Below are 25824 nucleotides of genomic sequence, written 5' to 3' on the forward strand. Positions count from 1 at the left end.
TTTTGCTTTCTACAATGCTCTCTAGGGTAGTGAAAGCGTAGGCGGCAGTTAGTGTGCCATCAGGTAATTTAAAACAAGAGCCATCGCAAAATAACACATCTGGCTCTTTCTGTGGAGTGTCACTTAAATCCACTCTCCCCTTCGTTTCTTCCTCAGTAACCATTAAACAATCATGGGCAGGTGATTCGTTGTCACCAAGTTCCTCTGTGGGCCAATGGCATTAATTCTGCTGGATTCAAAGCGCTACACCTCATAATTTGAATGTGGGGCGCGAATAAGATGATTTCATATCTAGTCAATCTAGCAGAGGTGAGGAGTTGTGTCTGCGTTCTATTGAGTAGAACGTCTATGGCATGTGGCACCATCAAAATTAAAGTGTGCCCCAATACCATCCCTTCCGTTTGTTTCACTGACGCAGCAGCTGCTGCAACAGCTCGCAAACATCATGGCAGTGCGCGCGCTACAGGGTCCAGCGCGGAAGAAAAATAGCTGCATGGCCTATTTCTTCCACCTTGTTCCTGTGTCAAAACAGCCAATGCGCATCCTTCACTTTCGCATACATTCTAAAAATCTTCTCATAATTTGGTGTGCCCAAAACTGGAGCAGAACATAATGCAATTTTCAACAACTCAAATGCTGTGACATTCTTCATTCCACTGCAAAGGCATCACTGCATCCTTTTTCGTCAATGCCACCATTGGTTTCACAATTAACACAAAGTTCCCAATCCACTGCCGGCAATAAGAAGCCATGCCTATTATGGCTCTGACTCCTTTCTGTGTTTTTGCAATAGGCATACCAGAAATGCTCTCTATTCGCTCTGGCGTTTGTCTTCTCCCTTCTTTCGAAAGTAAGTAACCCAAATACGCCACTTCCTTTCGACAATACTGAACATTTTTCAAGCTGGCATTGTGGCCATGCACTGCTAAGTGTGTTAATAGTAAAATGGTACTTTCTTTACTAATCTTCTGTGTCTGCAGCAATCAACAGATCTATATATTGTAGCAATACACAACCTGTTGGTAGCTCTAGAATATCTAGTTCCTTCAATGCCCTGCTGTAAAAACCCGGACTTTCCCTGTATCCTAGTGGAATGCGCGTGAATGTGAATAACCGTCCTCCTAAAGTGAACGCGAACAAATATCTACTGTCATTGCTCACTGGAATGCTAAAGAAAGCAGTCTTTAAGTCAATCACGCAAAAGTATTCTGCTGATGCAGGTATCATTGTCAAAATGGTGGTGACATCTGGCACTAAGGGAAATTGAGGGTCAACTACCTTGTTTAAGGCACGCAGATCAATTAAACGATTGGGTACCTCGTTATCTCCTTTCTTGCATACCAGAAGAATGGGGCTGTTCCATGTACTACCTGCAATTTCCTCAATTACCCCTAATTACCCCTAATTTCACCAAATCTGAAACAATACTTTTCAATCCTTGCTCTCCGTCAGCTGAAATTCTGTACTGTGGAATACGTGGCAGAGTGACCCGTTCTCTCAAATTCACTTTTACTGGCTCTAGCTTTAAGCATCCCACATCATTGTCATTTATTGCCCATATACAGATTGGCACCTTACTCAACTCTCCTGGAAAGGGTTTGGACAAAAATTCAGACACCTGTGCATCTTGTGGCCAAATTGTTAAAAACACACCATCGGGAGTGCAATGAATAACTGCACCCAATTTTTTCAATAAATTCAATCCCAAAAGGTTTTCTCCACAATTATCTGTTAAGAGAAATCGACAATGCTCAGTGAATGGACATATTGTTACTGGGACTGATTGGGACACTGGGTTAATTACTGGTGTACCTGCGAACCCTACAGAAATATTCTTTTGCCCAGACAGTGGTACATCTGGAACCAAGTGATGATCTATTGAACACTTCTGCGCTCCCGTATCTACAAGAAAATGGAGCTCTGTATCCCCGACTCTCATCTCTACATAGGGTCCTTTCTGATTCACGGGAATACACTGGTTCCGACCCCTGTCTTGGGCTGTCCTATTGTGGGAATAAAATCGTCCGATGTGTAATCACTGCTATTGCTGTAATACGCATTTTGTTGTGTATCAAAAATGTTCCCATCCCTTCCTCTAGCTCCCCCATTCTGGTTATTCCCATGTTGATTACTCTGGCCCTGCCTCTGGTAGTGTTCTGATGCTGAGCTTGATTCTGACCACCTTGGTTACTTTGGTGCTGCTGCATATTATTTCTATTTGGTCCATTTGCTCCTGGGTGCCCCCGATGCTGTCTTCTCTGACCACCCCCAGTTCTAATTTGCAAATGTGGGCATTGCGCTCTCCAGTGCCCTTCCTCTTTGCAGTATGCACACTGATTCTGCCCCAACGGTCCTTCATGCATATTTGAATTACTCCTTCCTTGTGTGTTCCCCCTCCCTCTGCTGTGTCCCGCTACTTGCTGAAGTAGCACTCTCGTCTTCAAATTTACTCTATCTTTTGCCCCTTTTTCTTTCTCTGCATTTACCCTGTTCTCATAATATTGTGCCATATGTAATACTTCGCCCAGTGTTTTTGCTTGCCACGCACTTTCGGATGTCATTATCAAATTTTGAATCGGAAGAGTTAACCCCCTCACATACTTATCAACAAATAATCTTTTCGCTGCTTCTGAACTCACATCCTGCCCACTGAAGTCTGTTAATACTTCCTCAAATCTATTAAAATAGTCTGTAGCTAGCTCATCCTTGCCTTGCACACATGCAGTCAACTTATCCCATTGGATTCTTTTCTCTGGAACAATCTCTTTTAATCTTTGTATAATTCGTCCTGGTAATGCTACCATGTTCGCCCCTGGCTTCCCTCCCACCTCTTTATCCCTGTCTACTTTTACTAAATCCGCCCAGGTGGCGCCATAGGCCGTTATATCATCCACTTTTCTTATCTGCTTCCATATGTCTGCTGGCAGGATCACTGGGAATATTAAATCTGTCACCCATGATACAAGGATGATTGCAGACAGGATTCTACTTCTTTGTAAAATCCTGCGGGATTCTTTCTTATATCAGGAATTGTCTGTTTTATGTTATTCACTTCCTGCCTGGAAAAGGGGACATGTACATATTGGGCAGTATAAGGTGCTGGCGTCGCCTGCGCCGCTACAGTGCCTGCTGCAGGAATTTCTACTTTGGGCACATAGGTAGGTGGGACCTCTCTCATTGGGAATGCCGCACTCACTGTTCCTCCCCCTGCCCTCATATGCAATAATATCCCCAAGTCAAGCGACAAGGCTGTTTCCCCTGTCCCTCGTTCTAGTGCCCTCTTATATATCACCATTATTTCGGGGGGGTGGGGCTGACGTTCTTGTCCTTTTATATCTTTGTCTATAAAGTGTTCAGCCATCGCCTGCAGTGCTCTTCTTTTTTTCATGGGCATAGTATATTCATCGAATATGTCATGTATTTCCATTGCAGGAGTACTAGGATCCGACATCCATCTTAGCGCCTCTCGTACACATACTTTTAGTTTATCGCCTACCTGTATTGAGGATGACGAATGACACCGCTGTATGTAAGGTGATGCCACATTCTGCCTATCCCTCCTGACATCCCTACTCCCGTACCCAGGTGTGGTAAACATTTCAGCATATTCATTATCAAGTTCATTTTTAAGCTCAAAGTCCATGTACATGTTCCCTTAGTACTTCATCTCTTTCTCTACAACGTGCTAATGCATTTAAATCTAACAATCGTTGTGGCAGTAATTTCGCAATTAACTGTTTCCATCTTCTCACTAAATATTCACCCATGCATTTCAACACTACCTGTCTTTCATTGCTTCTTTGGAAGTCATACATCGAGTCCAATGCTGCCATCCCATCGTTCCCATCTATATACATCTCTGCCTGAACTTGCTATTCCTGCTTCCTCTCCTTGCTGATCGCACTGCGGGTCACTCTTGTGCATCCACTTTGTACAGTCCCATCTCTCGCCGCCTTAGTTTCAAGTTCAACCACGGGTGGGACGGACAGGACTGTCTGTTTCTAGGGCAGGAGGTGCGGATGGGTTAACAGGAAGAGGAAGTGACTGTTGTGGTACTGGCTGGCTAATGGGAGGTGCTATGTGCGCAGTCTGTGGCTGTGCTAGGATTTGAACAATTGGGTGGGGCGCAGGGGTTTGGGCAACAGGAGGGGGCTGAACAGTGGTTCCTGATGCGTTTGTTTTACTTTCTGGTCTTAGACCCCGCTTTGTATCGGTCAACATTTTTTCTATTAAATCATCTGCTATATGCAATTCTTGTTGTGGGTATATTCTTTCTATGTTCAACTGTTCGCGTCTACCTGTCCTTCTCAGACTCTCAGCCCACTCCTCCTCCTCTTCCGCTTTCTTAGTTTTTGATTCATGCCTGCGCACATGTTTCTACGTTTCCAACGAAGCATAGCTTCCTTTCTCCAGTCCCTAAGGATATCGAATGCTGCGGGGCGTGCTTTCTTTCTTATCAACACCTTCTCCAATTTATCTATTCTCTCAATCTCAAAACTCCCATTAATCGGCCACTGAACATCTTCTTGGTTTCTGGTTTGCCTGTGCCAAATCTCACAGAACATTATCGCACCCACACTATGCTTTACATACATCTCGTATGCCGGCGTTCCCCCAGGTGGCGCAACTTGGCCATCTTGCAAAGATTGTCTACCGCAGCGGAAAAACCCCGCTAGGGTGGAGAATACCTCAGGCATGTTTTAACCTTACCCTCGGCTAATCAACCTTACACTGGGCGTTTGATTTTGCAAAGTCAACTCTCAACCAATATCAGGGCAATTTCGAGTCGGGGTACGACTCACCTGATAAGTCAATTTGTCCAAGACACAATTCGTCCGTATACTGACGCAACCAATGACGTCGTGTCTGCATCTCTTGGCTCAGCCTCGTTTCGGGACCCTCGCCTCCTTGTTCTCTGGCCAGGTATGTTGATCAGGGATCAGATGTGTGCAGATCTGCACAGGAGTCTCATCACTTACACAGGGGCGCCCCGAACACCTCTTGATTCCGGCTCGATCGTGCCGGCCTCGCTGTTATCTCTGCCTTTCTTATCTTACAACATACACGATGGAACAAGTTGGGGGAGGGTTCCTATTTGGGCGCCATCTTGAAGGGGCTCCTAGGGAACCCTCGCGTAGTGGAAACGAGGCAAATCACCACACACACGAACTGACACGTCAGACACGAGGTTGTATTCCCAAAAGCTAAGGTTTATTGCAAAGCAAAAAGTCTCAGTTGGCCAACTCTGTCTCACGCCCCGCAACGTGTGTCTCCAGACCTCAAGGGACACAAGAGAGCAAATAACGTACATCAGTTACATATATACAAAATGCACATCCTGCAATCAGTCATGACCTGTTCATTACGCCCATTGTACAGTTTCTTTGAACTGGGTCTGATTGACAATTCTGACGAATATGACACCTTCAAACATCTATTTTAGCAACAATATGCAACATTGTGAATCTAGAGAACTATTTCTTTGTTGAACAGAACACAGTGCTTCTGTTCTTGCAGGAAAGCTGCGTACGGGGGAAGAGTTGCATTCCAGGCCTAGCTATCTCCTATTTGCTATTCGTGTCCTGGGAGTCCGCTCGCTCTGCTGGGCTTAGGAAAGGGGAGCCGTAAGAAAAGCATAATTCAAGCCTTTAGCTGTTTTTCTAGCATTTCTACCATATTAATGAGACTGGCTGGCATCAGTGAAATGATTAAATGCTGTGTTGCTCTCCTCCAAGGCTATATGCGGGAGGGGATTGGACATTCCTCTCTAGGGCTGCCTACGTTATGTTTCAACTAATAACTCCCGGCCTCGTGGCCTTGCTCTTTCGCTTTGAACAACAAAGTAATCCATGAAGCAGAATAAGCTTTCGGCTAAGCAGTTTTGAACAAAAACCAATGAGCAAACGTTAGTGAACAGAATGGCGATTCTAGCTACATCAAAATGGCTGCACAATGTTCAAACTTATGAGTCTGTATTTCTGATGTTTAGTGCATGAGACGGCTGGTCGTCGGCCAATATGATACATTGCCATTGGTCGTGAGAGGTATCTATTTTTCTAGACTGACACTCTTCTCCCTCCCTCATCTCATACTGTCTGTCTGCTAGCTAGGACTGGTGTGCCGCAAAGACCTCTGGCTCAATGCCAGTAAGACAGAGATCCTCCTCATCAGCACACCTACACCTTCCTTTCCTATTACACTCTGGCTGGCCTCCCTATGCCCTCTCCCTGCTCCCACCTGTGAGGCTAAGAACCTCAGGGTCATCTTCCACTCCATGCTGTCCTTTTCTCCACACATCTCTGTCGTCTCTAAGAAGTCAAACTACCAACTGCACCTCCTCAGAGGTATTCTTCCTTTCCTCTCCTTCCCCCAGAAGCTCACCCTCTAGAGTTCTGGTTCTTTCTAGGCTGGACTATTGCAACAGCCTCTTTCTAAATCTGCCTGCAACTACTCTCCGCCCTCTGCAACTCATTCACAACAGGACTGCAAGATTGTCCTTGGCGTCAAGCCCAGGGATCGTATCTCTCCAGCTCTGAAATCTCTTCATTGGCTTCCCGTGGCTACAAGGATTACATTCAAGACCCTTTGCATTGTCCACAAGGCCTTCTGGGGCCTGGATCTGCAGTACCTTCAACTCTCCCGTCGGAAATACCTTCTCCTCTAGCTCGTCGCTCCTCCACCTCCCTCAGGGTCAGCCGGTTCTCCAATCAACGAGTTGGGGGTAGATCTTTCATCGGCTGAGGCCTCCCTCTGGAACAGCCTCCCTGCCTCTCTGAAACCTGAGGAGAACCATCTTCGGTTCCGGAAGCATATCAAGACCTTCCTCTCTTTTTCTGCCTTCGCTCTTCCTCTCCCCTGCTGATCTGTCTGCTTTGGTTCCTGGCACCTGGCTACCCTGATTTCGGACCCAGATACCTGCCCACCCAGACGCATTCCTGCACTGCCTCTCGGCAACCCTTGCACTTGGGTCTGTATCTGCAACCCTACAGTCGCCTTCCTGCACTTATTAGACACCCGTTGTCTGTGCCTTATTTTCGCACCTTCCACTCCTCACCTGCCCTTTGCACTTTCCCCCTGCCCTCTGCCCTGCACTTGCGTGTTCTCAATGTCACTGGGCCTAGTAAGATCATCGTTTTGTCCTCCCTTGTTCCCCTCCCTTGTCGCGCTCTGAAACACTTGTGTATGGGCGCAATATAAATAAAATATATCGTATCATACTGGCATGCCAGGATAAAACTCATAACCCTGCTACCAGTACTCTTTGGCGAGGCTTACTTCAAACATCAGCTAAGTCTTGACTTTCAACAACATTGAGATTCACAATTTCATCCAGAAGGATACAGCACCCATGCTGTTCTACGCATTGGTTTGCACACAGGCAATGCAGGTTATGTTCCTTTCCTCCTTGACACTTTCCCCAAAGAGGGCTTCTCACCTGCTACTTCTGGTTTCTCCTATCTGTGAGAAACCAAAGGGTCTCACCCACTAGTCCCGCTGAATCTCTCTCAGGTGGCATGGGCACATCCATTGCCTTTGAATCTAGACCCTGGGGGGGACCCAGTACAGGAGGATCACCTGGGTGAAGGGTCTTCGGGGAGTGGGTGAGAGGCAGCTGATGGTGAGACGCAGTATTCCCCCCTTTTTCTCTACATCAACCCATCCTATTTTGTAGTACTCTCTGATTGCCCCCCCCCCCTTTCTACACAACCACTGGGCCGAGCAAGAGGGCAACAGAGTAACAAGACCAGCTTTTATACATCGTACTGGACATGTCCTGCTAATCGGGTCAGGCAAAGTCGGGCACTTGACTTTAAGTCCATACATCTGATACCAATTAGCGTTCCTCACACGGATAAAAGACAAATCCTAAAGAAACACTGTGTAAGGTGGAACACAAGTACGAGTAGAACTTCTGGAAAAAAGGCGGACCTACTGGAAGGGACGAGAGAAGCGGGTCGAAAACCCCATCAGTCCCCTACAGGAGGTTGTTGCCTCCAAAAGGCAGCGAAATACATGAGTAGAAGGCTGCATTGTGTTTCAAGGATGCCAGCAATCCTCCTGGGTGAACGGCAGAGTTGTGGAGGCGGGGCCAAGCCTGTGGTACTTACCTTGACTCATGAATTGAAAATCGTAGACCCAAGAAAGAGACCCACACAGCCGCTGAGTTGCCAAGTGACTTCAGAGACCAGTGTGTGTTAAAGAAATATTGAAGTGGCAACATTATATCGCAAGTGAAGGATGCATGCGTGTGGATGAGACGTGAAGAAAGGCAGACCTGTGAACGAACTATGAAGTAAGGACGGCTGTGAATTCAGCGATACGGAGTAACAGAGTGATCCAGCGAAAAAGTAGCCAACTTGAAAGTCTCAGTGAAAGGTGCATTTTTTGTAGCAAGAGTGAATGAACTGTAAAAGCGAAAGTGAGCAAAGTTAACACTAGAGAAGTGGAGAGTAAAAAGCTGAACATTGAACTTTGAGTCAGTAGTCCTGCAGAGGTCTGTAAAGAAAGCCACGCACATTCGAAAGTCTTTGACATCCGAAAACGGTCAGAGCCCGATTTTAGGGAGACCTGAAATGTAATGGGTTTGGGGAAGAGCCCCCTGCAAGCATTGTTGAAATTTTGTTGTGAAAGGTCTGAGTCTGACAGAGGGGGACCAACGTCAACCTCTTGCTGAAACAGTATTTGGAAGTCTGGAAATAGACTTTTACATGGGGGCCAGGTGGTCCTCGATCCATGTGTTGAACTGTTTTGTGTTGGAAATCGGAGCCAGTGTGCATCATCCTGCCTATGGGGACTGCCTTACTCCATGCTGTCTAATGTGGGGAGGAGAGCTGATTCAGCCACATTTATTCTTTATATTTGAACCACTGATTTTCCTTTACATACATATCTCCTTTATACACTTTTTGTACAAGAGATATGGCAGGCATTCGGTTTTGTTAGCTTAGGTCATTTTGATTTGACAGACTTCACTAGGACTGTTTTATTATTTAATGGTCGAGACTACTCCCATCCTAGTTAAAGGGCAGAATAGGAATTTTTCCAAACCCAGAAACTTTAATAAAGGTTTCACAAATTGTAACTTTTGTGTCAATGTCTTACTTTTGATATCATGCCTCCCCTACATATCACACGCAGTAATTCCTGGTAATGTCTCTTATTAAAGTTGCCCTTTTCAAGAAAGGTGTTTCCCCTGTTATTTGCAATGGCATTTCTTTGGCTTAGGCAATACTGATTGTGATCTGGTTTATAGATTGCCTTCTTTTGACTTTGGCATTGGTGGTTATAAGCTTAATTCACTATTTGCCCCCTCTTCACATTGGCCAAGATGGTTACAGCTTCAGTTCAATATTATCCCCACTTTATTTGGGAATTCCTGTTTAGTCTTTTTTAAATATTACCCCCTCTTTACTTGGGCAGTAATAGAAACGTTCTTCTCTCGCTTCCTCTCAATATGAGTATTGTGCCAAAAATACTTTATTTCATTAGTTCGGGATTCAAAATGGTTAGAAGTAGTAGGCGGTTTACTACGGAGCACCCCAGGGTCTCTGATCAAAGACTGACTCACCGATTTCTCCCTGCGCGTCTGTTTATCCCAGTGCAGCAACTTCTTTGGCGTTCTGGTTCAGAGCTTCTGACAGCTACGGTTTTATTCCTGTTATTCACGCCTTTCACAACAGGAGCCTGCGTTGGTCCCAGTGTTCCCCAGTGCTCACCAGCCACCTGAGCAGGGCACAGGACCTGGCGCCCTTCTCTCTCTCCATTGGGCAGCCTGTTACAGCACTGCTTCCTGCTGTGCAACCTCTGCAGTTCAGGCTTCTCACTCCTACGATTATCTTGGCACCATTATCTGCTTCACACGTGGTGGTGTTCCTGGCGTCTTTCTTGCTCTGCCTCTGCTGCATACATGGTCGCTGACTTCTCCTACTGCTTATCCTAATTCACACCTGACGGGGATTTAAATATTCAAAATTCCCACTCAGGTTTGCATCGTCAAATACTAGACTGCATACTGCAGTTCTGTGCCCCTATCCCTCATCCCAGTACCTATGGCACTTGAAGTCGCTAAAGTTCTTAGTCTCCTTTTTATCACAAGTTTCAATCAATAGGCCATTAAGACGGTGGCATCACTAGGGAAGTTGTTTATGGGGTTCTCCCAATTCTCCTGACTGGAGCCCCCTCCCATGTGATCCCTCCGCAGAGCCCACCGCCAGGTTCAGGATCAGGAAGCATCTGCCTTTCTCTGGCCACATGAGAAGAGTCCCATGCCAGGGTCTTTGAGATGATCACCTCTGATTCATCACAACACTCGCAACCCAACTGGTCTGCACAGAAAAAGAGGAAATGGAAAAAGCAGGCAGGCAGTAGTAAGACCCATAAATAATTGAGCAATGAAAGAATGTCTTTACTGCCTGGATCATGTGGATGTCCTTGTTGGGGGTAGTCCATAGAGAGACTTGTCTTAGGCTTCTGAGTTGAGATAAGGGAGTGAAAATGACCGAATGGCAAGTAAGAGATATCTCAACTGTTTAATGTGGTGGCTTTAATGAATTCATACAGCAGAGAGAGATGTGTGGACATTTCTTCACGGTAATTGTTATTAGGAATGAATGGGTCTTGGAGTTATCAATGTTTCTTCTACTTCACTATTAATAGTACTCTCAGCAACAGTGCATATGTACTTAAACAAGGCTGCTTCAAAGTGGGGGTGAGATGGAAAAAGGTAGGATTAAAGTGTGTAATAAACCTGCAAAAGAACAACCCAATGAAATTTGATATCTGTATTTACTTGTTGTCAGTAACGTAAGTGTCGAAATACTACTGCACTTGATTTTTAAGAATTTTTCTTTGTTCTTCTTTCTAGGGCAAAATAGAAAACTTGACTGATTTACTTGATATTCCCCTTCCCAAATTTCTACCAGACTACTCGATTTTACCATCGCCAACATATGAAATGGACAAAGGTAAGCAAGTAAACATCGGGCTCATATTAATGATAGCTCACATTTAACTGTTTATTTTCTCCAGTATCAGTTGTAGACCATCCTTACTCGTTAGATTAAGACAATTTAAACATTGTGTATGGTGCCACCCTGTTCATTTTGTCATGCATGATATGAATGAATGCTTTTATATCTGACCTGGTTCATGTTTGCCTATCAAGATGGTCTACAATAATTCCCTTTGCAGGGTTATCACTGAAGCACACCTACTCCCTTAAAATAGGCCTCTGTATATCCCTAAATAAACACAAAAAGAATGTGCTTTGTAGAGGAGGAGCCAAGTGCCTCTACTGTAAGTTCCACCCCCATTTTGCCTACATGTTGGAAGCCGGAAGTTTTGACATGTACGACACCAGTAATGATCCCTATACCGCGAAGAGTCCTCAAAACAAGGTATCCATTAAGAAAGCCCTATATGGTGTACCCGCAGAAAGTGACGCACCCAGAGGAGACTCAAAAGAAGAAAGTATATGGACCTTGTAGAATCTGATGGCGAAGTGAAGAATTGAGAAACGCTTTGCGAACAAAATGAAGATTGCACGTGCGGAAAGCACGGAAGAGAATGCAAGCATTTTTATAACTGTACAGATGCTGAAACGCAAGTAGACTAATCATGAGAGTGGCTATACGTAGTGATTAGACTGCAGGCCGTGCCGCCAATGTATTAGGACCCCATGAACAGAAGGGCTGAAAGTGTGGTGCAGTACAAGAAAAACAGCTGATGCTGAACGAAGATTCGAGAAGTGTTGTCTGGCCCGGTGTCAAGAGTTGGGGCTGCCAAGAACCTGGTTATTCGAGAAGATGCAATGAATGTGAGAAGCGAGACCAGCTTCTGTTGAGGTGTAATGGAAAAACAGTCAGGTTTTATTCACTTAATAGTATTAAATGTGAAGGAGCTAAAACACTGTCTCCTGTCACATGGTCAAGTAGACTTTGAGGCGAGCTGCACCGAGACCAGAAGATAAGGCCATGCTCACACTCCCTTCTATTCTAAGGCACAGTGATACTTGTAAGTCCGAGTTCAAAGGACTAATTGAATGGCAGAGTGATGATGGATGTTGGGCTAATTGGGTGGGGAGGCATGATCAAGCCAACCATCCAGCACCTGGGGTCCAGCTTGCCAGCTGCTAGTGAGTGGAATATTCCAGAAGGGTACAAGCGTACCAACCAATTGTAGAGGGCCACGTAGCCAAGAGTCCTATAGTTTGAAAGCCAATGAAACGTGTATTTTTATGACGCGGAAGATTACTTGCACTAGCGGTGGGCATAGCTGTACACCTGACCTTAGAGACCCAATCCCATTACAGTTCCCCATAGAAAGTATACTTGGATGTTTCTTTTAAGCCTACAACAGTCCAGCTTAGGTTTTCTTATTTTGCCACGTAGTATGACGTCACCTACGTTTTTGTTATAAAAGAACTGTTTTTTATGACATATATTCAGAATGCTTGTGCAGCGTCCATCAATGCTCATTGGACTCCGTTTTAGAGAATTGTTATTGAAACTGCTTGAGTTTTGCCAACTTCCTGAGTCGGTCTGATTATTGATGTACGAGTAAGATCTGCATCTCAGATAGTGCTACCTCATCTTAAAGGACCTTTGGGTTCACTTGGTAGCAGAGAGAGGATGGTTCAGGCCCGTCGACTAGTAGGTCTTTAGTGTTTTCAGATAGTCAGACACCCTCTGCCATTTAGCTTTAAAATAGCGAGATTTCCTGTGGAGAGCGGCCGATATAGAAGTCTTGCAAGAAAACCAATACGGGTGGGACGGGTTGCTCTTTCACAAACTCCCTCCTGGTTTCCAAAGGCACTGAGCCGACTGAAGGTGATGGTGGCAGATTGGAGGAGTTGTCGATACCGAGGATCTTGAGCCGAAAAACGCATGGCGAGTAGATTGAGGGGACTAGCAAAATAAAGGGAATGGGATTGTGGTAACATAGAAAAATAATGGGGGGGGTTTCTTTAGTGTATAATGAGAAGTTTTTGAACAAGGAGCTAAAAGTAATTTCAAAATCCCAAGTGGATAAAATGGCGGCACATAAACAGGTTCATGATAGAGAATGACTCAAACTCCAATGGGAGTATTTTGCGGGCTAGATGAAAAGGAATACCATGGTGTTTTTGTGAAGAGCCGACTAGTTTGTGTATTTTGTAATTGAGAAAAGGTGTCTAAGAGCAACAGTAAAACTGTGAGGGTAAGAAAGAGAAAGAAGTTATCTATCGTTTTAGTCATTGTCGGCGCGGACTGACCAGGTAGACTCAGATAATTGAGAAATGGAGGCTTTGAGCGGCGAGTGTTAGAGCACGCTCCTATTTTTTGTTTTTCTGAAACGTATTTGTGTAACTAACAGTAGGTATTGACAGTCAATTGAGATTTGTCACAATTGTGGATGTTACTCCACTGATGCACCTGTGCAAGATGCTGTAGAAGCACGCACCCAAGCTAAAACAGTATAGTGCGGAATAGGTCAAGGGCACAGCAGACCAGATGTTCATGCCATGGCCACAAGGGGATCATAGTCTAATGGGTTTTGCAATACATTACCACATACCTGCACGTTGCGTACACAGGAAATACATTGGAATAGAGGTTAGCTAGTTTAGAGCTTTGGAAAATGTACCAGGAGGAGTGGGAGGATCCGCCTCCTGAGGATTGGCTGCTTAATGAGTGCATGGAGGAAGGTGCTGAGCCTTCTGCTCCCCTTACCACGCCCAAAGTAAATAGCGACAGTACAAAAGATGAAGGATTGTACCCATTGAGGGAATTAAAAGCTGCAACAGGATATAGTAATCAGATACATGAACCGCCTGCTTACAGCAGTGAAGGTAGTCAAGAAAAGACTAAAGTAAAGGAGGAGATCTTTAAGGTCCCGCAAGACAAAGAGGGGAAAAGTGAAGGACCGAATATACGATGTAGATATAGAATGAGGGATTAAGAGATGGAATGGAGTAAAGGATAAAGCAGACGAGGTAACGCTCGTACAGAACAAATGGATGGGTGGACAGATATTGCTCAAGCTCGATGGGAAATGTATTGAGGAAGTTAGTCAAAAGCAAGATCAAGACGAACAGGACAGAAAAGACGGGGAACGAGAGAAATGATTGAAAGAGGATGAATCTAAGAGCAGGCAGCGACAAGGGCAAATATATCAGGAAGAGCAGCAGAGAAAGGGCAGAGGAGCAAAGGATGTATCACAACAGAGCAATCGAACAAAGAGATGGGCAAGAAAAGAAGAGGAAGCGCAGAAATTACAGGATAAAATGCATAGACGAAGGGAAGAAGAGGTGCGTAGAGCAAATGAGAGAAGGGAAGAGGAAAGCATTAAATGGGAAAGAAAGCGAAAGGGAATTAGACTAAGAAATGGAGCAAAAAGGAGACTGAGAACAAGATATCTATAGTATTGAGAAAGAGCTGATGGAACCGAGTCCAGTAATATTATGGGGAGACATGGAGGAGTTTCTCCCGTCGCAGGGAGCAATGTCGGGACCATCTAGGGTAACCTAGATGAGAACTTTGAGATGGGGAGCATCGGAGACGGGATTGATAAAGCTCATCAGGTTATCAAGAGGTGGATCGGGAAGCAGGGCAAAAGACCTATAGTTGCCCAATCACAAGGCGACAAGGGAAGCCCGTTCAGTCTCGAGCACAGAGCCTTGTCTTTAGGCAGGCTGACTTTAGATAGGGGTGAAGGGGATGAAAGCCATACCAGTTGGGGACAAGATATGTCCGACGAAGACAGGGAAACCTTCGGTGGGGAGGAGGGAAAAAGTGCATGCAGACCCGAGGGATGTCTGCAGACAGACAAGGAAGTAAGATGGTCTGATCTAGAGCAGCCCAAGGATAGGGCGCCAGATCATATAGCGTATCCAGAGCAACCTAAAGGACGATCACATAGGGAGAGGGGAGAGTCGCCACCATGTCAACAGGCTGAGGTCATTGCCAGGTAGAAGGCAATCGGGAACCATTGTCCCTACTATGGACAGGCAGACCTTGGAAGCCGATTGCGGACTTGGGGTTACGCAGTTCCCTTTATTGGAGAGAGGAGGTGCCAGACCATAGTATATCCCCTGGCCACAGATGGATGAGGATAATTTAAGATTTAAACTTCCCTGCTTAATGGTGGGTGCAGGGAAATGGATTTATGAGCCAGAGAAGATGACGGCAGGAAACACTCTAGCTATAGGGTACATTAAAGGTCTCCTAGCAGCCATTCTTTGGGGGGGAGGGAGCTGAGGACATTTGGAGGAGAGCAGGTTACTCAAGTGTCACGGCACAGAACACAGCACACGATGGAGCACCGTTTAATCATTGTAGAGTAGCTGTCTGGAAAGCACTCCAGGTACAGTATCCTGATACATCAGATATGGGTGCAACTATGGCACATAAGATAAAAGATGACGAAGATCTGCTTGCTTACATACAAAGTATTCAGGAACTGTGGACTTCAGAAACGAGGGAGCCATGGGGGAAATCGGTGCCAATATTTTACCACATTTTATGTCTGGGATTAATGGAGCAAGTGCAGAGACAGCTCAAAAAATTGGTGGGAATCGAAGTGAAGACATGGGCAGGGATACAGTTGACTATAGCGCATTACTGTCGGCTGATGCAAGAGAAAAATAAGACAGATGCTGCTAGAAAACCTGCGGAAGCTAAGTTAGTTCAGAAGAACTTATGAAAGTATGTCATAGAAGGGGCAGTACTGACAAGCGGAGCAGGATTGGGAATGCAGCAAGCAGTGGGTGAATCACAGGCGAATAATCCTCAGATGGACGAAGGAGGGAATGGATTTATGCTGCGATGCAGAGGAACGGGTTATAGAGGAAGATGTGGTTTTCAAAATAACCAAGGCAGGTTTTAGAATATGTAGAATGACAATCAGAATGTGCAAGGAGGATTTAATCAAGGGGTATAGTCAGAAGAGCTACTCTTGTATGTTGGACATGTGGAATGACGGGGCACATCTCAAACATGTGGGAGCCAATGGTATGTGCAGAATGGGCAATTCTCAAGGGGGGGGCAGCTTACCCCCCAGCATATAGCTCTTAAACTAGGGATGGGTTCACCCAGGATCAGACAGTGTATCAAGCACAAGCGCCACAAATAGAACAGGCATTGCAAGCATCATTGAATCTGCCGCAAGGGCAGTCGCAGCACGCACCCATGCAGATACAGTAGAATGCAAACACAGGAAAGTTATTGACACCTAGAGTAGGGGGGTGTCACCGTGATGGGAGGAAGTCCTTTTACTGGTACGGGGATAAGTATGTATCCACAATAGGACAGCTTACAGGACGACTTGATGTGTTCAATACTATCAGTGACACCAGACCCCCAAGAGGAACCAAGTGTTGATGTGAATATAGGAGGCAAATCTTTATTTTTTAGTAGACACTGGGGCTACTCGTTCATGTATACGAGAGGGCAAATATCCAATGTCGGGAAATACCATGAATGCGCACGGATTCTCTGGAGCTACAAGTAGTTCCTTTTACTGATAAATGACCAGTCTCCATAGGAGAATGTGACATGTCTGATCCATTATTGTATTCACGGCAGACACCAGTCGATTATTCTAGGCCGAGATTTGATGACTAAGCTTAATATGACCATTTATTTTACCGATGATGGCATAGTGTGTTCTACTCCAGGGATACATTATATGAATGTGGGTGAATTTATATTGGCATTTACAGGGAAAATGACTCTGCGAGGAATGCCACTAGAACCAGAAGTCTTTCATTATGGTGTATGCATTTTATTAACATGGCTACCCGGGGGAAAGATTTAGAATACCTGATGAGTTTTTGTTCAGGCTGCAGCTACCTATGGACAAAGAGGGGGGGGCAGATTATTCCCCTAGCGTTACGAGCAGCCATAGTGCGAGGGGGGGGGGGGGATTGGCCATGCTCGAAAGAACAGATGACTAGGGCATGCCATGGAGAACAGTGATCGCCTTTGGCTGATGTCACAGATGAAGACATGTTCCGAGATGATCCATCAGATGATATAGTATTCGTGATGAGTATTAGATACTGGATCAGAATAGATGAGACTCCACAGCGAATGATGATGGTGGTGCGGCAGCGCCCAGCATTCTTTCATGAAGACTTGGATAAAGTGCCAAACGCTTTATGGACTACAGGCCCTTATGACGTATGCCTATTGAAGGGGGTAGGAGAGGTTAAGATTAAGCTGAAGCCAGGAGCAATTTTACCTCAAGCAAGACAGTACGCCATGTCTCGAGAGGCGGATGAGGGTATTTTTAAGACTGTATCAGCCCTGATGGAACAGGGAATCCTAGTGTCGTCAGTCACCCTGTAATATCGCAGTGTATCCTATTAAAAAATTGCAGGGAGGGTCGTGGAGATGTATTCAGGACATGAGGCCAATTAACCAGATTGTAGAGGCAGAGTTTCCTCTAGTTCTGAATCCTGCGACAATATTATGTAGTATCCCAGCAGAGGCACGATATTTCACAGTGATTGACTTGAAAAATGTGTTTTTCTCAATCCCATCGCAGAAGGACTTCCAAGACTTGATGTCATTTACGTTTTGACAAAAACTAAGTTGAAAAGCACTTGTTTACCCCAAGGGTATTGTGAGTCTCCATCGATTTTTAATAGGGTCCTGCAGATGGACCTAAGCAATATTGTCAAGAGGTGTTGTACATGGGTCAGTTAATCTCACATGAGGGGAAGGTCAAACCTGAAACAGTGAAACCGCACACAATAAAGCAAATGCAGCAGTTTCTGGAATTGTGCAACTCTGTTAGAGCATGGGTGTTTGATTATAGTTGATCACAAGACCCCTTTTGCAGGCTCTGAAGAAAGCACAGGCAAATAAAGAGAAAATAGAATGGACTGGGTGTAAAGACTGGTAGGGGGTGTCTGTACTTCCGCTCTCTATATGGTAGAGGAGAGGCACAGAAGACCCCAGCCAAGATTCTCTATTACGGTAGCAATGGACGAGCAATCAAGGCCTAGTTTCTCAGGAGGTGATGCAGGCTGGTTCTTAAGTACAGTGTAGTCCCCGAACCCCCACAAAGGAATGTCCACACACTGTATTACTGAAAACAGTCTTTATATAATTAATATTCAAAGGTATGTACACAATCACAATAACGCACTTTGTACTCGGAAGTCAATAATGATAAATATATACAATTCTACATTGGTACCACTAATGTTATCCAATCTCAAGTGCATCAACTGTACGGTTAACATGTCACTTAGATTAATAACGAGGAAACCAGCAATAGAGATAGGCAGGAACGTAAGATGGTTGAAACAATGCTGACCCCTACCACTAGGCACAGTTCTGTGTGGGGATCCCCCCCCCTGGGCAACCTGTAAATAAAGATATATAGCACAAGCCCAGTCCATATATTGTCCAATAGTCTTACTTCCTCCTATTAAGGTTTTACCCCCCAATGTACCTGGTGGAGTAGAGTTCTCGGACGATGCGTCGACCGATCCTTCTTGAGTGCCTCCCTTTCAGGTGGGAGCCACAGATCGTCGAGAGGTGTCGGGGAATCGACGGCCCTTCTTGAGTGCCCTCCCTTTAAGGCAGGAGTCACGGGTCGTCGAACGTCCGACGGTGAACAGGGTGAACTAAGGCAGGGAAGTGGCAGCTTCGTTCCTAGCGGTGCTCGTCGACGACAGAGCGTTGGCGTCCTGCAAGGAAGAGGCGTGCGGGACACCTTGGTGACGATAGTTCTGGACCGCAAAGAGATGATTAAGAACTGTGGCCCAGCAAGGGCGTCGAGTCGTCAGCGTCTTTGGGTGGTGGGAAACCCACCGGTGGATGCTCCTCGGCGCGTCGACGGTCGGGCCTTCTCCAGCGGGAGACCAGCGGATGACGATGCAGACAAGCGCGTCCGATCAATTGAAGTTCTTAGGCAAACGGGAGCATGGCGGCTCCGGTCGGCGATGGCGTCGTCGACAGTGGCGGACAACAGTCCGAGTGCTTCTCCTTGGAGTTCCTCAGCAGTCCCCGTATCGGGTCGGCAGCCTGTCGAAGGTCTGTCTACCAGGGAGCTTTGGCAAAGATCAGCTGTGCACGATGGTCCCTCGTAGCTCGGGAAGAGGGCGCCTTACCAGGTCCTCCACGGGTCATTCCTTGGAGGCCCAGCAGCTTTCAGATTGCGAAGGAGAGCAACAGCAATTCTTCTCGTCCAGCAGGGCTTCAAGGTCAAGCTTCAGTTACTCCAGTTACTCGTTGTAGTGGACTTCAGCTTCTGAACACGATTCCTAGCAGTGAGAGGTCCCCAGATATACTGTTGATCTCCCATTCATTCCGCTGTGTCACTCAAGCACCTCCAACTCCCTCAGGGTCAGCCGCTTCTCGAAGCAACGAGCTGGGGGTAGATCTCTCTCCGCGGCAGGGGCCTCCCTCTTGAACAGCCTTCCTGCCTCCCTGAAACTTGAGGAGAACCATCTCCGGTTCCGGAAGCACCTCAAAACCTTCCTCTTTGCTTCTGCTTTCTCTCTCCCTCTCCCCTGCTGAACAGCTAATAGTCCTCACTGAAACTGCACTGATTCTGCAACTGGACCACTCTTAACGGCCTCGGTCCTGGGCCCAGCCACTCTCCACTTGCACTGATGCCTTGGAACCCCTCTGCACTGCGGGACTGTCTCTGTATCCCTACAGCCCCCCCCTTTCCCAGCACTTGTTCTGCACCTACCTTGCACTTGCCACCAGCTGGCCCTATTAATTTATTACTTTACGCCACTTACCTTGTACTGCACTTCCCCCTCCCCCCCTCCCCTTCCCATTGCACTTTTTCCCCTCCCCCACCCCTGCACTTGCGCGATCTGAATGACACCTGGCCTACTAGGATCGTTGTCTGTCTCCTTGTTCCTCCCCTCCGTGCCTCGTCGCGCCTTGAAACACCTGTGTATAGGCGCGTTACAAATGCCATATATCATATCAAGCATCCAATCACGACTACGGGCATTCATGCAGGCATGCAGCCAATCAGACACACAAGGTATTCAGGCCATTCACTTCTCTCCAGTCACTCGCAACAAGTTATGTGTATTGGGACAAGTACCGAGCCATTCAACACTCCAAGCTGCATTCATACCGGTTTTGGGCAGGGCTGTCTCAGTCATTGTGTCAACCACCAGATACTAGACATCCACAACACAGAATGCATATTCGTCACACTCTATTCACCCAGGTCCCACCCACACGAGGTACCCACAACATACATCACCGGGAAGGCTCCAGCTAGTCTGGCCGGGCCTTCACAACACCACCATATATGGCATTTCCACCCAAAGCCAGTCAGGGGGAAGGGACAGAGTCAGGGCTTCCCAGGACTTTGGGAAAACAAGGTAATAGGTAATAGAAAGCAAGAGGCCACAGGGGCCATCTTGTTTTCCATCAGGAATAAACGGATCCCAATGGCAGGGCCGGGGTATCCCAAAATGGAGGATACTCCGTGCACCTGTCAAGTTCAGCATGGAGCTGCCACCAGCCCACACCCTGCTCTGCGGGCCACCCACAGGTGCCCAAAAACATACACTATGGGCACAGGGTTGTACCCCCACCCATGGGTGCCATAAGGGTATCCCACGGGTCCATTCACCAAACCAAAAGAAAGAGAGCTGCACCGCCAGGAGTCCCACATGAACTCCTGCACGGAAAACCGACAGAACACACGATAAAAAACAGTAAAGGACAAGGATACGGAGGCCCTGTCCCTCCGATGCATTTCCAGCATCGCACTGGGGAACTGGAGGGAGGGTTTGAAGAATTGAAGAAGGCAATTTGTACAGCTCCAGTTTTAGGCAGTCCCATCTATGATGAATTCTTCCTGTTTTCGCACACAAATGGGACAGTCATGACAGCAGTGCTTGCACAGGGGACTACATTGGGGTACAAACCCCAAGCATATTGCAATGGGATTTTAGATCCAGTTACGAGGGCACTTTCCTTGCGAACAATCGCTGGCAGCTGCCACGTTCGCAATAGAGAAGTACCAGTATTGTGATGGGGTTTTCTATGACATTGTTTGTTGAGCATGCTTTGTTTGCTGTTTTGGAAAAACCGAAGGGGACATGGACATCTTGGAGAGCGTCTGCATCTGAGGTAATTATATCGAACCCTGCGATCAAAATAGTCGGGTGTAAAATAGTGAACCTTGCCACGTTTGTAGCCGAGCCTATGGTGAAGGGAGTGCATGTGCATGACTACTCGAACTATGAAGAGTTTTAACATCCCACACGCAAAGGAGAATGCGTTAGCGGGGGGGAGATTCTCTTTGATGGGTCTAAAAACAAGTATCAAACTGATGGAGAAGGACATTCCGGTGCTGCTGTAGTACGGCACAGAGCAAACGGGGAATTTGAACTGGTAACATGTCCAAGACTACCGTCTCACTTTTTGGCACAAGCAGCAGAATTGGTGGCGCTTATTGTCACGCTCGAGAAACATGCAGGGTAGGAAGTGACGATATACAGTGACTCCACCTATGTGACGTCGACTGTACATACAGTGCTTGCACGTTGGAAAAGGAGGGGCTGCCTCAGAATGGACGGCACTCCAGTGCAGCACGCAGCATTATTGGACAGGCGTATCAAGGCACTATAACTCCCAGTAGCCATAGCAATAGTCCCGGGAGGATAGCTCAGCAGCAGCGTGCTCGCCTTGGAAGCAAGACAACACGGAGCAACACAGGTTCGATCCCCGGATCCGTGCTTGGAAACCTCTGGGTATTAAGCACGTTATAAATAACATATATCATATCATAAATGCGCAGCACATACTAAGAGAACTGACTTTATTTCTCTTGAGACCGAAGCTGTAGACAGATGCCGAAAGAGTTGCATATTCACCAGATATTTCAAGTTTTGATACTCCAGATGTAAAAGAAAACGTAGTCACGATTATGATTGTAAACTAAGGGTTTAATCTTCTATCAAGAGCTCAATTAATGGAAGTTCAAGCAGGCCCAGCGCAGGAAGGGCAAGAATTGTGGAAACGGAGGGGGTGTTCTCTATCCCCCTCTGAAGCATTGTGGTGACAGGACAGCACTGGAAAAGCCGGCAATGCCTGTAGCCTTGTTATGGGTAGCGCTTGCAGCTGCACCACCCCGCGCATGTAACTAGGGAAAGTCTCGCAACTATTGCAGAAGATTGGTTCATACCGAACCTGTTGGAACACGTTGCATTTTATGTAGTAAATTGCTTCGTATGTCAAAAGTTTAAAGCTGGGTACAAACTCCACTCCGAACTGTCCTTTTTTCAGCATTTACATATTGACTGTTGATATGCTGCAATTATGTAGTGGCTATAGGTATATGATAGTGGTGGGGTGTCCCTTTTTTGAGATGGATTGAAGCAGGTCCATGTACACACCCTGATGCCACTTGCACAGTGAAGTTTAGTCTGAGAAGTCTTTCTTAGATGGGGGAGTATGTGAGGTGCTGAGATCAGACAGTGGGCCCTGTTTTGTTAATGAAGTATTTGAACAGATTAGCCTATTGCTTAGTATAAAACACAAGTTTTCTTCTGCTTATCACCCGCAAGCGAACGGGATGTGTGAGACTCAACAGCCTTCTTAAAGAGAGAATTGCCAAGATAAAATTGATGTTGAATAAGGGATGGCTGTACTGCCTGTCCCTTGCATTATATTCATTAAGGAATCAGCCTAGGTCGGACCACCACATCACACCCCACGAGCTAGTGACAGGGAGGCAAATGAGAGCGCCCTTAGCTCTCCATCGAGGAGCAGAGGTAATGGCCAGACTTCTGCAGAAATGTTGAGTGCGTATTTCACATTTATGACCGCTAGCATCTGTCATTTCAGGTCAACTCCAGCGCAAGGGGTGTCTGTCTCAGGGCACAGATGAAGACCATTCAGCAACCCGACTGCAGGAACTAATATCTATACCTAAAATATTTATCGGAGATCCAGTTCTAGTGCACAACTTCACAAGAAAGTGGCAAGAGCCCCGTTTTATTGATCCCTTTATTGTGGAAAATATCCCTTCCTCAGCAGTAAAAATCCGAGAAAGACGTACATGGATACATTTGGGCAACGTCCAACCGTATGCTGGTGAGACCGATGCACCCCCACCTGTTTCAGACGCAAATCAAGAAGTTGTTCAACACGTGCAGACTCGATCGATGATGAGGAAGAAAGAAGCTAAGATTGCTGACTGAATAAATACAAGTGTGCATTTGGACTGTGGCTCACCCCGGACACTCTTTATAGATATTTTAGCAGGAGTGCAAAAGCAAAGGTTCTTGAGCCGCAGGAATCTTTTGAATTGGACCTTAGAAAGTGTTGATGTGCTAAAAATGCCAAATATTGAATTTGAGTAAGATGACTGGATCCGCGAACAGTTTCCAGATTGCTTTCTCATTGAGTTACTCTTTGGATAAGCCCAATGTCGATGTCCATAGACTACTTATCGCTATTTTTGTATACATAAGAGTTTATCCTGCTCTTGTTTGGCGTAATACTGATATATGTGTGTTTTTACAAGATCCTGAAAATGGCCCTGCAAATAGGAGGTTACTTATGGAGATAATTGAACGGAACCGGCAGCTACCGCATCACAAAGGTGTTTTCCTTCCTTCCCTAAAAAGTAGCACACAGGCACAATGTGGACTGCTGAGAATAATGTAGTTCCAGAGAGTGAGCAAACTCAACGACGTGGGGAGAAACGTAAACGATGGGGTCTCATGTATTGGTGCATAATATATCTGTGCTACTGTTTATTATTTTTTTTCTGATTTTGCTGGTCCACACTGCCTCTTTCATTCGTCCAAAAGAGATAGAAGTCCCTTTGATTCTTCCCACACCAGTGACTCTCATAGATTTGGCTATTAAGTGACACATGTAAGGTCACCTATTTCTCTGACAAGTGTTCCTATGATTCCTCCTGTGGGAAGAACCCTTTTTGATATACTTCAAGAGTATTATTCACAAGCTCATCTTTTGAAAGGGACAACCAAGAGAAGCACAAGATAGAATGATTGAGTTAAATAATGATCTAGACAGCACAGCACATTTGGGGAACATGTGCTAACAGCACATGAAAGAGATAGGGGGGAAAAAGAACCTCTGAGGAGAGCTGCTACGTTGTGCTCTCCTACCATATGCTATGGGGAATTCAAGATATTCATAGCTATAGAAATAGGAGTTCAGACAGCTCATTGCCTGGTGCACCTTGCTCTCTGCAATGCAAGAGGTCAATTCCAGGGTCGAACAGCATCCTTGGTATGGGTGACTGAATGGACAGCTCCAGAAGATTATGTGCAAGATTTGAAGACCAGAGAAAGACCACACACCAGAGATCATGTGATAAGATATCAACAGCCTGGAATGAAGGGAGCAGAATCAGATGGGAAATAAATAAGAAGCTCAATTGTCCAGGAAAGCATGATGAAGAAATATGAAGTTGCAAGGAGGAGGCCAGATGCAAATCTGGGGAACAGTACTTTCTCCAAATGGATGGGAGGAAGGCATAGTTGTATGCAGAGCAGTGGCAGTAACAGGACATCACTAGCCAGTTATATTTCGTGTGGAGAAGAGATTCAAACCTCGCTGGCCAAAGCTTGCAAAGCTGCTGACATGGGTCGATGACAAAGGAGGCCCGTTGCAGATAGTGCCTCCTAGCCAGTGCAGAACCGTGCTTCAGAAACAATAGCACAAGAAGAGTTGTTGAATCAGCAGTGCGACCAAATTCTCGATGTACCGGGCATGAAGGATGGAATAGTTGAGTTGCGATAAGGGACCACTACTGGGCCTTGCGGATCCAGAGCTTACATGAAGCTGCCCAAGGACTGAAGAGGGCTGTGTTCTATAGTGATTGACCATGTTCCAGTGTTGGCGATTCCAAAAAGTGACATGACCATTTGAGAGTTTCCAAAAGCAGATGCTCTTCTAAGGAAGAGATAATCAGTTGAATTTCTCAGTCGGGCAAAGAGGGAGAACTTCTTTTCTGCTAAATCAATAGCAGCCTTCAATGACATTCCATATGAACACAGATTGTTCAGCCAGACTTCAGCGATATTGACGACATTCTTCATGCCAGGAATCCAGACGATGGCGAATGCCAAATGGTTACAAATAACCAGATAGTGTTGATTGGCTGCAGGAGCTCCTATCGTAAAGGGATTCAGTGCCATCAAAGAAGCGCTGAGAGCAATAAGACTGATGACTAGTTAGACTAGATATGTCTTGGACATGATCACAGCAATGGATGGAGGTGTTGTGCCAAAATCGGAGAATCATGTTGCACATTCATACCTTCTCACAATGATGCGAATGGGACCTTGACAGAGGCCATAACGATGCTGACTAACTTACACGTCAAGATGGAAGACAAAGTACAATATATTGCAGATGGCAGCTGGTTTGCGTCCATCTTCTCATGGCTTCCGCAATGTCTGGCGAATATTTTCAACTTCCTTGGAGCATTGTCGGTGATGATCATGTTTGGATTTTGTGTGATCAGAATAATAATCGCACAGTGCAAGAAGGCAACAAAGAAAGCAGTTGGAATGAAGATCATGATCAATGTCGCGTCAGGGTTTGAATCCAAAGAGCTGACAAATGAAGAAATCCGAGACTACTTCAAGGCCAGTATCTTAGCACCTGAGGGAACAAAGTTCCTGTATTCAAGGAACAACAAGAAATATGTGGGACGATGGATCAACTGCAGTCCAAGTCGACAAGGTAGCCACATGACCTGGACTATTGAACATGTCAAATCAGCAAGATCTCTGATTGGAGTAATGAAGATATGGATGCTGAAGAATCACTTTTTCAGATGAGGATGTCTAGATGTGAAGACTGATCG

The 25824-nt window shown here is 45.9% G+C and overlaps 1 protein-coding gene across 2 annotated transcripts in view; it reads left to right on the forward strand.

Moving 5' to 3' along the window:
* The window catches only part of LOC138453366 (elongin-A-like), a 1511245-nt gene that overhangs the window by 611407 nt on the left and 874014 nt on the right, over positions 1–25824 (forward strand). For both annotated transcript variants that reach the window (XM_069606133.1, XM_069606134.1), the window contains one exon: positions 10865–10964. In XM_069606133.1, the coding sequence (XP_069462234.1) occupies positions 10865–10964 (100 nt within the window). The remainder of the gene's footprint in view (positions 1–10864; positions 10965–25824) is intronic.

This window comes from Ambystoma mexicanum, chromosome 4p (assembly GCF_040938575.1).
Source record: "Ambystoma mexicanum isolate Mex_15411 chromosome 4p, UKY_AmexF1_1, whole genome shotgun sequence".
In the NCBI taxonomy this organism is placed as follows: Eukaryota; Metazoa; Chordata; class Amphibia; order Caudata; family Ambystomatidae; genus Ambystoma; species Ambystoma mexicanum.